Source organism: Nyctereutes procyonoides, unplaced genomic scaffold, assembly GCF_905146905.1.
Source record: "Nyctereutes procyonoides isolate TBG_1078 unplaced genomic scaffold, NYPRO_anot_genome, whole genome shotgun sequence".
Taxonomy (NCBI): domain Eukaryota; kingdom Metazoa; phylum Chordata; class Mammalia; order Carnivora; family Canidae; genus Nyctereutes; species Nyctereutes procyonoides.
The window spans coordinates 389,171-403,732 of NW_026575025.1; the positions used below are offsets into that span (position 1 = coordinate 389,171).

Consider the following 14,562-nt stretch of genomic DNA (forward strand, 5'->3'; position numbering starts at 1 on the left):
GATGAATAAATTCAAAAATAAAGAGCAAGAAAGTAGTACTGGAAGCTAGGGAATTCTTTCCCACTTTTATCTGATTCAACTCTAAGGAGAATTCTGGCTAGGGCTCTCAGGGGAACTACAATTTGTTTTTATTCCTGCTTATACTGAGGATGGAAAATAAATTTAAACTATAATTCTCAATATATAAGCAGATAGTTTACCTTGATATTCTCCCACCTTCGGTGACATTTTAGTATCTTATGAATGTGGCCTGCTTATGTTATGATTTTTTGTTAATCAGCTTACTTTCTTAAAGATTTTATTTATTCATTCATGAGAGACACACAGAGAGAAAGAGAGAGAGGCAGAGACACAGGCAGAGCTGAAGCGGGCTCCCTGTGGGGAGCCCCATGGGGGATGCAATCCCAGGACCTTGGGATCACAGCCTGAGCCAAAGGCAGATGCTCAAACACTGAGCGACCCAGGTGTCCCAATCAGTTTAGTTTTTGGTACCACATCTTTATTAAAATATGTGGCTCTTTCTAAACACAAGTCTCAGGATAAACATATCCCATTCGTTCCTTTTGTCCTTCCTTAATTGTCAACAAATATTTTTGAGCCCAAGAAATGTATCAGGCATATTGATAGCTGCTGGGGCTTCAGTGGTGAATAAAAAGAGAACCAGATTCTCCCTTCACAGACCTTAGAATCCATTGAAAGATTCCCAGGAGGAAATTTTACAAGTGTTACAAATGGTAAGAGAGTGGAGTCACAAGGTGCTATGAAACTACATTGGAGAGACATATAGAATCAGAAGATTCCTAGATGAAAAAACATAACAAACAGAACCCAGTGGTGGAAATAAGTCAATTGGCAGAGTGTCCTGAAAGATGGAATACATAAAAAAGGCCAGGAGGTAACAAAGAGTATGGAGGAAACCTTGTCAATTCAATATGGCTAACCAATTCAAAAACATTGAAAGTTTGTTTTTAATCCAGGGAGTGGTATAGTTAGATTTGAGTTTCAGAATAACTCTGGCTACAGTGTGGGAAATGGTTTGAAGGGGATAAGACTAGCTAAGGAGAGTAGTTAGAAGCTGCAGTGATGATTTGGATGTGAAAGTTTGGAGGGCTACACTCTGGTAGTGTCAGAACCTTGAGTATATAGATGGCAATTAAAGCCATAAAAGTATCAGATGTCAGTTATGGAAAGTGTGATTTGGTCAACTATGGGTGGTCTTCAGTAGTCTAATCAAATAGCCATTTTGACAGTTTTAGAAAGAAAAAAGCAAAAAAATATCCAAAAATCAAACTATAGAAATGTCAATTTGTCTATTATTAGAAATTCAGTAGGATACCAAATCTATAAAACAAAAAAAGGCTATGAAATATATTTTAAAAATCAGATTGGCATCAGAATTTTTGTTAGCAAAAGTAGAAATTAGGAGCTAATGAAAAAAATCTTTAATGTTCTCAAGGAAAAAAGCTGTAACCAGTAATTCTGTATCATGCAATATAGAATTTAAATATGAGAATAATATTCATTTTCAGACATGCAAAGACTCATAAATTTTATTGGTCAAAAATTAAACCTCAGCAAAACTGAATTCAAGGCATTCAAACCATGCGCCATGACCAAGGGGGATTAGCCCCATGATGCTAGATTTGAGTTTAAAATATGCAAATAAATTTGATATTGATTTTTTTTATTTTTATTTTATTTTTATTGGCTAGAAATATTTAATATATCAATAATGTGACAATATCATGAAGGATCAAAAATCATGATGTGTAAATAATGGTTATAGTAACTGAAAATATTTAATCCAGAGAAGAAAAGACTTGGGAAACACATGATAGCTATTTTTATATATACTTTAAAGGGCAATCACAGGGAAAAAGGACTAGATTTCCTATTTACATGGTGAAATTTATAGAAGCATACTCTTTGACTTGATATAAAGGAAGATTTTTTATTTATTATTGTTAAATATGTAGATAGTCTTTTTAAGATTATATTTATTTATTTATTCATGAAAGATGAGAGAGAGAGAGAGAGAGAGAGACAGAGACAGAGACACAGGCAGAGGGAGGAGCAGGCTCCATCCAGAGTGTGTACTTGAGGGAAGAGGCCGGAAAGACATCTAGTGGTATTGACACTGCCACCTCCATGGATGACTTCCCAATGAGTTTCAGTGGCACTTCTGCAGGCAGGTTCCAGGGAATCTCACAGGCACCCAGAAATCAGGTTTTCAGTTCAGTCGATCTGCACCATAATTGGGGTGTTTTCCACCAGCCTTGTTTCCTGCTTGTCAGTCCAGGCCACAGTCCTCTGTTTACCTGCCTCAGACAACCAGTGACCCAGTGGGATGTTCCCACCTTACTAGTCCCATTTTTGCCTGTCAGTCTCTCTCCATCTACCATGAACTAGTTCTGGCCCAAGACAAGCTAGTGAACTTCACCATCCAATGGGCAACAACTACTCCTTCTCCAAAAGATGAATCCCTGCCTTGGAGAAGGATTTCACCTTCTAAACATGTTCCTTTCTTTGATATTCATCTCTCAGTCACAGGGCATTCTCTGGAGTAATCATTAGCCATTTCCAGTTAATGTTCTGATATAACAAACAGTTGTGTGTAAACATCCCCTTTTCAAATTACTGTGTTATCTGTCTCCTATATGGGCCTTGAATGGTATAATATGGAAAATACCTAATACACCTATAGGCCTTATAGGCATTTGATAAATACTATCTATTTTTACTGTATAATAAAAATTTAATAAACAAGAAAATTCACAAAAGAAAGAAGTTATATTGATACCCGAGCCCAAAATAAAGGAACATCATACCCTGTTATTCTCAATAATCAGTAGTATTCAATATCTCACTGTTATATAACATTATTTTAATACCTATCCAATATTCTAGATTCATGTGTTCTAGCTTCTAAAGATATTTGAGATTTTCAAGTAATAGGTAAATATTTATGGATTAAAAAGCAGTAAGTTGTGATGACAAGAGTATGGGATAAGAGACAGGAAGTCTGGAGTCCAGTCCAAGCCGTAGTTCTGTGCTTAAGTGGTTATCTGCTGATGTTTTCCAACTCCTTATTAGAGTTGATGTCTTCATCTGTAGATCAAGAGGCTTGCACTAGATTACCTCTATTACTTCTAGGTGTGGTGCTCAAAGATTCTGTTTATTCATTATCTGAAGTCACTTTTTTTCTCCAGAGCTTCCTCATAGCATTTTTTACCTCAGCATTTCTGAGGGTGTAGATTAAGGGATTTAACATTGGGACCACCATAGTGTAAAAGACAGCAACAGCTTTATCAATGGGCAGAGTGGTCACTGGACGCAGATACACAAATATGCAGGGCACAAAGAACAAGACAACCACTGTAATGTGAGAGACACAGGTGGAAAGGGCTTTGCGCCTCCCCTCCAAGCTATAGCTCTTTAGGGAGTACAGGATGACCACATAGGACACCACCAATAGGAGGAAGTTTAAAAGGCAGATGAAACCACTGTTGACAGCAACAAAGAGACCAAGGGTATGAGTGTCCATGCAAACAAGTTTCAACAAAGGGTACAAATCACACATGAAATGATCTATGACATTAGGGCCACAGAAGGGCAGCCAGACTGTGAAGAGGATCTGAATGGTTGCATGGAGAAATCCTCCAGTCCAGGCCACGCCCAGCAGGAGAATGCACAACCTATGGTTCATGACAGTAGTATAGTGAAGAGGTTTGCAGATGGCCACATAGCGATCATAGGCCATCACTGTCAGCAGGATGATCTCCGTAGCACCAAAAATGTGTTCTGCATAGACTTGAGCCATACACCCACTAAAGGAGATAACTTTCTTTTCATGAAGGGAGTCCACAATCAGCTTAGGAGCTGAAGAAGAAGAATAAATTGTGTCTATCACGGAAAGATGAGTCAGAAAGAAGTACACGGGGGAGTTCAGAGCCTGGCTGGTGGTAATGGTAACCACAATGAGCAGGTTGCCTGAGAGTGTTACCATGTACAGAATCAAAAATCCCAGAAATACTATATTCTGCATTGTGGGGTTCTGTGTAAGACCTATTAAAATAAATTCAGTCACATTTCTTTTATTTTCCATCTATGTGGTATAGGTGATTAAAACTCCAGGGAGGAATGCTTTACCTTTAAAAAAATGAAAGAAAGAAAAAAGGAACCATAAAATCATGAAACAGTCCAAAACTCTGACTTTTAACAGTACTCTAACAATCTCACAGATGATTCCTTCTCTTTCTAAAACTCTGAAGGAAAAGGTACTTCAAAACTTCTCTTAGTGGGCACTCAATTAAACTTCAATATAGTATTTAAATATAGTATTCAAAGCTAAGTTTTGCCACTTTTTCCTGGACCTCAGATTGCTTTATTCTCTGTATCTCAATGTACTCTTAAATGCCAAAGGCAGTGAAGGGTAAGATAAACTGTTCCTGTTACACATGGGCAAGGTACGGAATGAGGAATATGGAAAGAACACCTCTTCCAGATGATCCCACAAATTCTTCACTGAGAAGCTCACCTTAGAGTTCCAATGCCCAAGATAGTGGTCTCCATTCTGGAAGCCCAATGCATCAGAGAATCCTTCCAGGGACAAGAACCCTTAAGAGGAAAATTGAGCACACTTCTAATTGCCAACTCTTCTCTAGAGGAGATGGCCTTTGGGAGAACCAAAATTCGACTAATGTTTTTTTATAGCTTCTTGAAGGTCCGGGCTAAAAATGGAGTTTCATGGTCAAAATCAGACAGAAAACCCCAAATCTGACTCATTCATTATCATTATTTCATTTATTATTTCTTTCTTACCAATCTTGAAGTAAATTGAGTATATTTTTAAATGATTGTCTATTACAATTTTCATCTGTCCCATACCATATAGAAACAAACATACAAACAGAACAACTTGGTCTTATGTCAAAATTGATGTGTTTAATATCCACTATTAATTGACAGACTCAAGCACAGGATCAGTTTCTTTTCTTGTCATAGTCCAAAGACCAGTAGTGTAACTATTACCACTCAAACCCTCTAATTCCCACTTTTTTGGATAAATGAGAACCACAGAAAGGTGTTGATCTAGCAGGATGACCCTGATCTTCCATAAAAGAACCCTCAGACTGTAATTGAAAGTAAGGACCGAAGCAGACAAACTTCTTCCAAGCACAGAAATCTTTGTTGTTTAAATTCCATATACTCAAATATTCCAAAACGGAAACTTTTGTTATATCTCTGTTTTACCCCATTCTTAATAGCAGGCAGAGATTTGTTTTTATACTATATAGTTCCTACAATAATAGTTCATTTTTTGAGAGTTGATCCTGTGCTCGGCATTATACTAAGTACTTCACATGCATTACTTCACTTAATCTTCAAACAGTGCTATGACATAGTACACTGTTATCTATATTTTAAGTAAAATGGACCTCTAGTTAAGTGGAGATAAATGACTTATTGAAAGTGATAAGGATTTTTTAAAAAGAAGCAACTGTTTTTAAACCCCGGATGCCTGTCTCTAGCTCTTCAGCACTAAGTGCCTCTCCAGTACAGATACAGTTTACTTCTGAGAATCAGCCAAAGTCAGAGTTTGGACAAGTGGGTTGGTACTGAAAGCCACCTCCTGTGACCATATAAAATCCATGAAAGTTCTTTTGCTAAGCTATTAAATGTAGAGTCAGATGTTAATGAGTTCAAGGAGGCATAGAACACTAAAATTGCTATACTATACGTTAAAAATGCACCAGTACTTTGCATTTTATCAACATACATGCTCTAAAAGATGAGGATGCTGAGGTCCAGAGAGACAAAGTCCAAGAAAACACAGCTAATTGATTAGTATCAGACCACAAGAAAAAGTCTTCTAATGCTCAATACAATGATTTTTTTTTCTCCATCTTGCCTCCCTTAAGATGAATGTTTCCAAAGAAAAACCACTGTAAGGTGACAAAGAGAATTAACCTTCATCTCTTATCTTTAGTAATACCTATGTTGAATCCATAAGAAAAAGGGCTAAGTCCGAGTTAAGAATGCAAAAATTCCATCATATTGTTGAGACCACATCCACTATATCAGAAATAAGGTCTTACCTAAGTTAGAACAAAATCCAAGAAAGTTTAACAGTCAGAATAACAAGTGCCCTGAGCCTGGAGTTTAGTTTAATTCCCAATCTCAACAGGAGGTACATTCTTTGATGTAGATTTTATATATTAACCCATTCTCCTTATGGTTCTGTTTTAGGGCTTAAGATTTCCCTTAAGAAATAGAATCCAAATGTTGTCCTTCTCTTCTCTCTCATGCTGACCTATCTTGACCACAGTGAAAGTCATACACCCTATATTGGCTTCATCTCAAATTTCCCTTTCTGTCTTTTCAGTTGCCTCTCATCTCTCCTTCTATCACTAGAACAGATTCCCCCCACCACCACCTCTTTCACTAGAAATTATGAAAATCAGAGCACTGCTTCAAGAATATGAGTGACCATACAAAAGCCAATCTCCATCTCTCCAAACCACCATATCATATGCCCTATCACTGACAGAAATCCTTCAGGGACCATCTAGCTTCAATCTGCTGCCTTGCTGCACTGTCTCCAGGTTCAAAAGCCTAGCAATTGATTCAAGAATCCATAAAATGTGAAATTATTCCTGATACATTATAGATATATCTACATACAGTGAGGAGAACAAATATTTCTGCAAAACATCCTATATCATCCCAAATTGGTTCCCCATAAAATATCAAAAATAATATTTTAATGATTTTCATTATAAACCCTTTGAGGGAAAATGGAAATATAAGAAACTGGATTAAAAATCAGCAATTCTAGTTAACTTACCATGGTTGCCTCTGTTGTTAGGGAGAATGCTCAATGTATTTAAGAAAAAGAAATTACCATTATATACCGTTGTACAAATTTCACGGTATGTGCATGTATATTTCTCAAATCCCCACTGGCTAGACAATGGCATTTTCAAAGCTCCAATGCCTTGGAAATTCAAGTCAAAGAAAAAGAAAATATTGAATTTGAATTTGGAATCCAAAGTCCTTAGGTACTAAGGAGAATCTTCTGATCTTCAACACCTAGTTCCATGGCTATAGGAAAAAAAGACACAAATATTTCTATCACTTAATACCCCCCTCTTATTCTACCCTTAAAATAAGAAAACAGTTTCTTCTTGAACCACCATGTTTAGAGATGATACTGAGAACATCAAGGCTTTCTATCTAAGGCTTTGCTCTCTCAGGAATTAATTATAGGTGTTTTTTCTTTTAAGATTTTGCTTTAGAAATAGATATTTGGGAGAATCTGTCTATGAACAACACATCTTCACCTGAATGGCTCTTTTCCCTGAACTTTAAGTTAATGTATTAACAGCCTACATTCCTGGTCTATAAATTGTGTTGTAAAGCACTCCTCCTCCAAGCCCCTGAGTATTACGAAATGGAGCATGAAGGATGCTAAAAGCTGTAAAAATAACATGGGGTTTCATTCAGATCACATATCCCTGAGGAAATATCCTTCCTGGCTGAGGTCACTAGAGGAGGTTGAGATACTAATCCAATCTATTGACTGTACTATAAACAAACACGTAAGAAACTTGGGACTTAATATATTTTCAGGCAGAGTGAGATCTAGAGTTGGAGACCAAATTAAGGTAAAAATCCTTTTCCAACTTGTCTGATGTAAAAATCTAAAAAAAAAAAGATTTGTATACCTTTTCAATTATTTTTTTAGAAGTGTAGGAGTTCCACTGGCCACCTGAAAATAGAAACCTTACCTAGGCAGATTTCTTCAAATTTCTTCACACATAGTATTCTCAGGACAGTGGAGATGAGAACAGCCAAATATGTTCTGCAATCTTGCAAATGCATACTGAAGCAAATACTCTACAGCCTGAAAGAAAGGATAATGTTAAAATCACTTATTGTGAGAATTGAAGCAGCTGCTATATTTAAATGTATGGCTAGGCAGTTGATAGCAGACTGGGAAAATGTAATAGCTATCCTTACTGAGAATTATGTCCTTCTTCCCTTAATTTGGTGTAGTACATTGATTGATTTTCCTATCTTGAACCAACTTTGCATTCGTGGATCAATCCCACTTGCCCTTGGTATATAACCCTTCTTATAGACTACTGGATTCAATTTAGTAGTATTTTGTTGAGGATTTTTGTGTGCTTACATAAGAGATCTTGGTTATAGTTTTCTAGTGATAGCATTGTCCAGTTTTGATATTAGGGCAATACTGATCTTATTGAATATGTTCCCTCCTCTCCTATATTTTAGAAGAGTTTGTGAAGGACTGGTGTTAATTCTTCCCTAAATGATAAAATTCACTTCAAGGTGAAGCCATCTTGGAGTGAGTTTTTCTTTGTGGCAAGGCTTACTACTAATCCAATCTATTTCTTATAAGTATTTTCAGTTTTAGAATTTGCTCATTTCATCTAATCTATATAAGTTCTTGGTATAGAATTGTTCATAGGATCTCCTTATATGTTTTTTATTTTTGTAAAGCTGATAATAATGTCCTAGCTTTTATTTCTGACTTTAGTTATTTGAGTCTGAACTCCCTTTTTTTTTTAAGTCAGTCTAGCTAAAGGTTTGTCATTTTGGTGACCTTGTCAAAGAACCCACTTTTGGTTTGATTGTTTTTCTGTTGTTTATTCTTTACTTCATTTTTTTCCTGTTCTAACATTTATTTATTTCTTTTTGTTTGTTTTGGTTTTAGTTTGCTCTTCTTTTTCAAGTGTCTTAAGGGGGAATGTTAAACTATTTGAAGACTTCTATTTCTTTTTATTTTTATCATATATATATATATTTTATTGTAGTTCAATTGCCAACATATAGCATAACACCAGTGCTCATCCCATCAAGTACCCCCCTCAGTGCCCGTCACCCAGATCACCACAAATACCAAGGAAATACAAATGATGTTGAAAACCCCCCACCCACCTCCCTTTCCACCACCCATTGTTTGCCTCCCAGAGTTAGGAGTCTGTCATGTTCAATCACCCTCTCTGATATTTCCCACTCATTTTCTTTCCTTTCCCCTTTATTCCCTTTCACTATTTTTTATATTCCCCAAATGAATAAGACCATAAAATGTTTGTCCTTCTCCAATTGACTTACTTCACTCAGCATAATACCCTACAGTTCCATCCACATTGAAGCAAATGGTGGGTATTTGTCATTTCTAATGGCTAAGTAATATTCCATTGTATACATAGACCACATCTTCTTTATCCATTTATCTTTTGATGGACACCGTGGCTTCTTCCACAGTTTGGCTATTGTGGACATGCTGCTATAAACATTGGGGTGCAGGTGTCCAGCATTTCACTGCAGCTGTATCTTTCTACAAATGACAGATCTAAGCACAACATCTCCAAAAAAACGAGAGCTTTAAATGATACACTGGACCAGATGGATATCACAGATATTTACAGAACTTTACATCCAAAAGCAACTGAATACACATACTTCTCAAGTGCACATGGAATGTTCTCCAGAATAGACCACATACTGGGTCAGAAATCAGTTCTTAACCGATACCAAAAGATTGGGATTGTCCCCTGCATATTTTCAGACCATAATGCTTTAAAACTAGAACTCAATCACAAGAAATTTGGAAGAAATTCAAACACACGGAGGTTAAAGACCATCCTGCTAAAAGATGAAAGGGTCAACCAGGAAATTAGGGAAGAATATAAAAGATTCATGGAAACTAATGAGAATGAAGATACAACCATTCAAAATCTTTGGGATACAGCAAAAGCAGTCCTGAGAGGGAAATATATCGCAATACAACCATCCCTCAAAAAACTGGAAAGAACTCCAATACACAAGCTAACCTTGCACCTAAAGGAACTGGAGAAAGAACAGCAAATAAAACCTACACCCAGCAGGAGAGAGTTAATAAAGATTGGAGCAGAACTCAATGAAATAGAGACCAGAAGAATTGTAGAACAGATCAACAAAACCGGAGTTGCTTCTTTGAAAGAATTAATAAGATAGATAAACCATTAGCCAGCCTTATTAAAAACAAAAGAGAAAAGGCTCAAAGTAATAAAATCACGAATGAAAAGGAGAGATCACCACCAATACCAAGGAAATACAAATGATTTTATTTATTTTTACAAATGATTTTAAAAACATATTACGAGCATCTATACTCCAATAAATTGCGCAATCTAGAAGAAATGGACATATTTCTGGAAAACCACAAACTACCAAAACTGGAACAAGAAGAAATAGAAAACCTGAACAGGCCGATAACCAGGGAGGAAATTGAAGCAGTCATCAAAAACCCCAAGACACAAAAGTCCAGGGCCAGATGGCTTCCCAGGGGAATTTTATCAAACGTTTATAGAAGAAACCATACCTATTCTACTAAAGCTGTTGGAAAAGATAGAAAGAGATAGAATACTTCCTAACTTGATCTATGAGGCCAGCATCACCTTAATTCCAAAGCCAGACAAAGACCCCACCAAAAAGAAAAATTATAGACCAATATCCCTGATGAACATGGATGCAAAAATTCTCAACAATATACTAGCCAATAGGATCCTACAGTACATTAAGAAGATTATTCATCATGACCAAGTGGGATTAATCCCTGGGATGCAAGGCTGGTTCAACATTCGTAAAGCAATCAATGTGATTGATCATATCAACAAGAAAAAAACAAGAACCATATGATCCTCTCAATAGATGCAGAGAAAGCGTTTGACAAAATACAACATCCATTCCTGATCAAAACTCTTCAGAATGTAGGGATAGAGGGAACATTCCTCAGCATCTTAAGAGCAATCTATGAAAAGCCCACAGCAAATATCATTCTCTATGGGGAAACACTGGGAGCCTTTTCCCTAAGATCAGGAACATGACAGGGATGTCCACTCTCACCACTAGTATTCAACATAGTACTAGAAGTCCTAGCCTCAGCAACCAGGCAACAAAAAGAAATAAAAGGCATTCAAATTGGCAGAGAAGAAGTCAAACTCTCCCTCTTTGCAGATGACTTGATATTGTACATAGAAAACCCAAAAGACTCTACCCCAAGATTGCTAGAACTCATACAGCAATTAGGCAGTGTGGCAGGATACAAAATCAATGCCCAGAAATCAATGGCAGTTATATACATTAACAATGAGACTGAAGAAAGAGAAGTTAAGGAGTCAATCCCATTTACAATTGCACCCAAAAGCATAAGATGCCTTGGAATAAACCTAACCAAAGAGGTAAAGGGTCTATATCCTAAAAACTACAGGACACTTCTGAAAGAAATTGAGGAAGACACAAAGAGATGGAAAAATATTCCATGCTCATGGATTGGAAGAATTAATATTGTGAAAATGTCAATGTTACCCAGGACAATTTACACATTTAATGCAATCCCTATCAAAATACCATGGACTTTCTTCAGAGTGTTGGAACAAATAATCTTAAGATTTGTGTGGAATCAAAATAAATAATAAAAGATTTGTGTGAAATCAGAAAAGACCCTAAATAACCAGGGGAATATTAAAAAAGAAAAACAGATTCTGGAGGCATCACAATGCCAGATTTCAGGTTGTACTACAAAGCTGTGATCATCAAGGCAGTATGGTACTGGCACAAAAACAGACACAGAGATCAATGAAACAGAATATAGAATCCAGAAGTGGACCCTCAACTTCATGGTCAACTATTATTCGACAGAGCAGGATAGACTATCCACTGGAAAAAGGACAGTCTCTTCAATAAATGGTGCTTGGAAAATTGGACAGCCATGTGCAGAATGAAACTAGACCATCCTCTTACACCATATACAAAGATAAACTCAAAATGGATGAAAGATCTAAATGTGAGATAAGAATCCATCAAAATCCTAGAGGAGAACACAGGCAACACCCTTTTTGAACTTGGCCACAGCAACTTCTTGCAGGATACATCTATAAAGGCAAGGGAAACAAAAGCAAAAATGAACTTTTGGGACTTCATCAAGATAAGAAGCTTTTGCACAGCAAAAGAAACAGTCAACAAAACTAAAAGACAACCTACAGAACGGGAGATGATATTTGCAAAGGACCTATCAGATAAAAGGCTAGTATCCAAGATCTATAAAGAACTCATTAAACTCAACAACAAAGAAACAAACAATCCAATCATGAAATGGGCAAAAGACTTGAAGAGAAACTTCACCAAAGAAGACATAGACATGGCAACGAGTCCATGAGAAAATGCTCTGCATCACTGGCCATCAAGGAAATACAAATCAAAACCACAATGAGATACCACCTCACACCAGTGAGTATGGGGAAAATTAACAAGGCAGGAAACCACAAATGTTGGAGAGGATGCGGAGAAAGGGGAACCCTCTTGCAGTGTCGCTGGGAATGTAAACTGGTGCAGCCACTCTGGAAAACTGTGTGGAGGTTCCTCAAAGAGTTAAAAATAGATCTGCCCTACGACCCAGCAATTGCACTGTTGGGGATTTACCCCAAAGATGCAGATGCAATGAAACGCTGGGACACCTGCACCCCGATGTTTATAGCAGCAATGTCCACAATAGCCAAACTGTGGAAGGAGCCTCGGTGTCCATCAAAAGATGAATGGTTAAAGAAGATGTGGCCTATGTGTACAATGGAATATTATTCAGCCATCAGAAATGACAAATACCCACCATTTGCTTCGACGTGGTTGGAACTGGAGCTGAGCGAAAGAAGTCAATCGGAGAAGGACAAACATTATATGGTCTCATTCATTTGGGGAATATAAAAAATAGTGAAAAGGATGATAGAGGAAAGGAGAAAAAAAAATCAGTGGGAAATATCAGAAAGGGAGACAGAACATGAGAAACTCCTAACTCTGGGAAACGAACTAGGGGTGGTGGAAGGGGAAGTGGGTCGGGGGTGGGTGTGACCTGGTGACAGGCACTGATGTGGGCCATTGATGGGATGAGCACTGTGTGTTATTCCATATGTTGGCAAATTGAGCATCAATAAAAAATAAATTTAAAAAATGATAAAATAAAATAAAATAAATGAATCTTAAAAAAAGAAAAAAAACAACCTTAAATTCATATGGAACTACAAATTACCCCAAATAGCCAAAGCAATCTTAAAAACAACACTAAAAAAAGGAAAGAGAAGAAAGAGAAAGAAGAAAGAAAGAAAGAAAGAAGAAAGAAAGTTAGAAGCATCACACTTCCTGATTTCAAACTATATTACAAAGCTATAGTAATTAAAACAGTATGGTACCGGCATAAAGATAGACCATATAGACCAATGCAACAGAATAGAGATCCCACAAATAAAACCATGCATATACATATGGTCATCTATGTGTGACAAGAGTGGCAAGAATACACAATGGGAAAAGAATAATTTTTTCAAGAAATGGTGCTGGGGAAAACTGGATATACACATGCAAAAGAACGAAATTGAACCCTTATCTTATAACTTCACAAAAAATCAACTCAAAATGGACTTAAAATGTAAGGCCTGAAACTATAAAATTCTTAGAAGAAAACATAACAGAAAATCGTCATCACATGGGAATGGACTACAATTTCATGGATATGACAACAAAAGAACAGACAACAGAAGCAAAAGTAGACAAACAGGACTACATCATACTAAAATTCTTCCATACAACAAAGGAATAATTAACAGAGTGAAAAGACAACCTATAAAATGGAAAAAATATTTGCAAACATATATTTAATATGGGATTAGCATCCAAAATGTACAAAGAACTCATACAACTCAATAGCAAAAATAGTTCAATTTTAAAATAAGCAAAAGAGGGACACCTGGGTGGCTCAGTGGTTGAGTGTCTGCCTTTGATTCAGGTCATGATCCCAGGGTCCTGGGATAGAGTCCCACATCAGGCTCGCCACAGGGAGTCTGCTTCTTCCTCTGCCTATGTCTCTGCATGTCTCTCATGAATAAACAAAAATAAAATCTTTAAAAAAAATAGGCAAAAGATTCGAATAGGCATTAGCACAAAGAAAATATGCAAATGGCCAACAAGTAAATGAAAATGTGCTTAACATTACTAATTATCAGGGAAATACAAATTGAAACCACAATGATATGTCATTTCACATCTGTTAAAATGGCCATTATCGATAAGACAAGAGAGAGTATTAGTAAGAATGTAGGGAAAGGGAACACTTGTTCACCGATGGTATGAATGTAAATTCATACAGTCACTATGAAAACAGTATGGAAGTACCTCAAAAAAATTAAAAATACCATATGATCCAACAATCCCACTTCTGGGTATAATCCAAAAATACTGAAATCAGGATCTCAAAGAATTCTTTGCACTCCTATGTTCATTTCAGCATTATTCACAATAGCTAAGCTGTGGAAACAACCTAAATGTCCAACAACAGATGCATGACTTAAAAAAAAGAAACATAGTATATAGATATAGATGATATAGATATAGATATAGATATACGGAATACTCTTCATCGTTAAAAGAAAGGAAACTCTCATTTGTGACAATATGGATGAAACTTGTGGGCATTATTCTAAGTAAAATAAGCCCATGATAGAA

General features: G+C 36.6%; 1 protein-coding gene across 1 annotated transcript; it reads right to left on the reverse strand.

Annotated features, from left to right (window-relative positions):
• Window positions 1–3,175: 3,175 nt before the first annotated feature.
• Window positions 3,176–4,105, reverse strand: LOC129503034 (olfactory receptor 4C12). Its single transcript, XM_055314908.1, has one exon. The coding sequence runs from the start codon at window positions 4,103–4,105 to the stop codon at window positions 3,176–3,178; it is 930 nt and encodes a 309-aa protein (XP_055170883.1).
• Window positions 4,106–14,562: the final 10,457 nt, after the last annotated feature.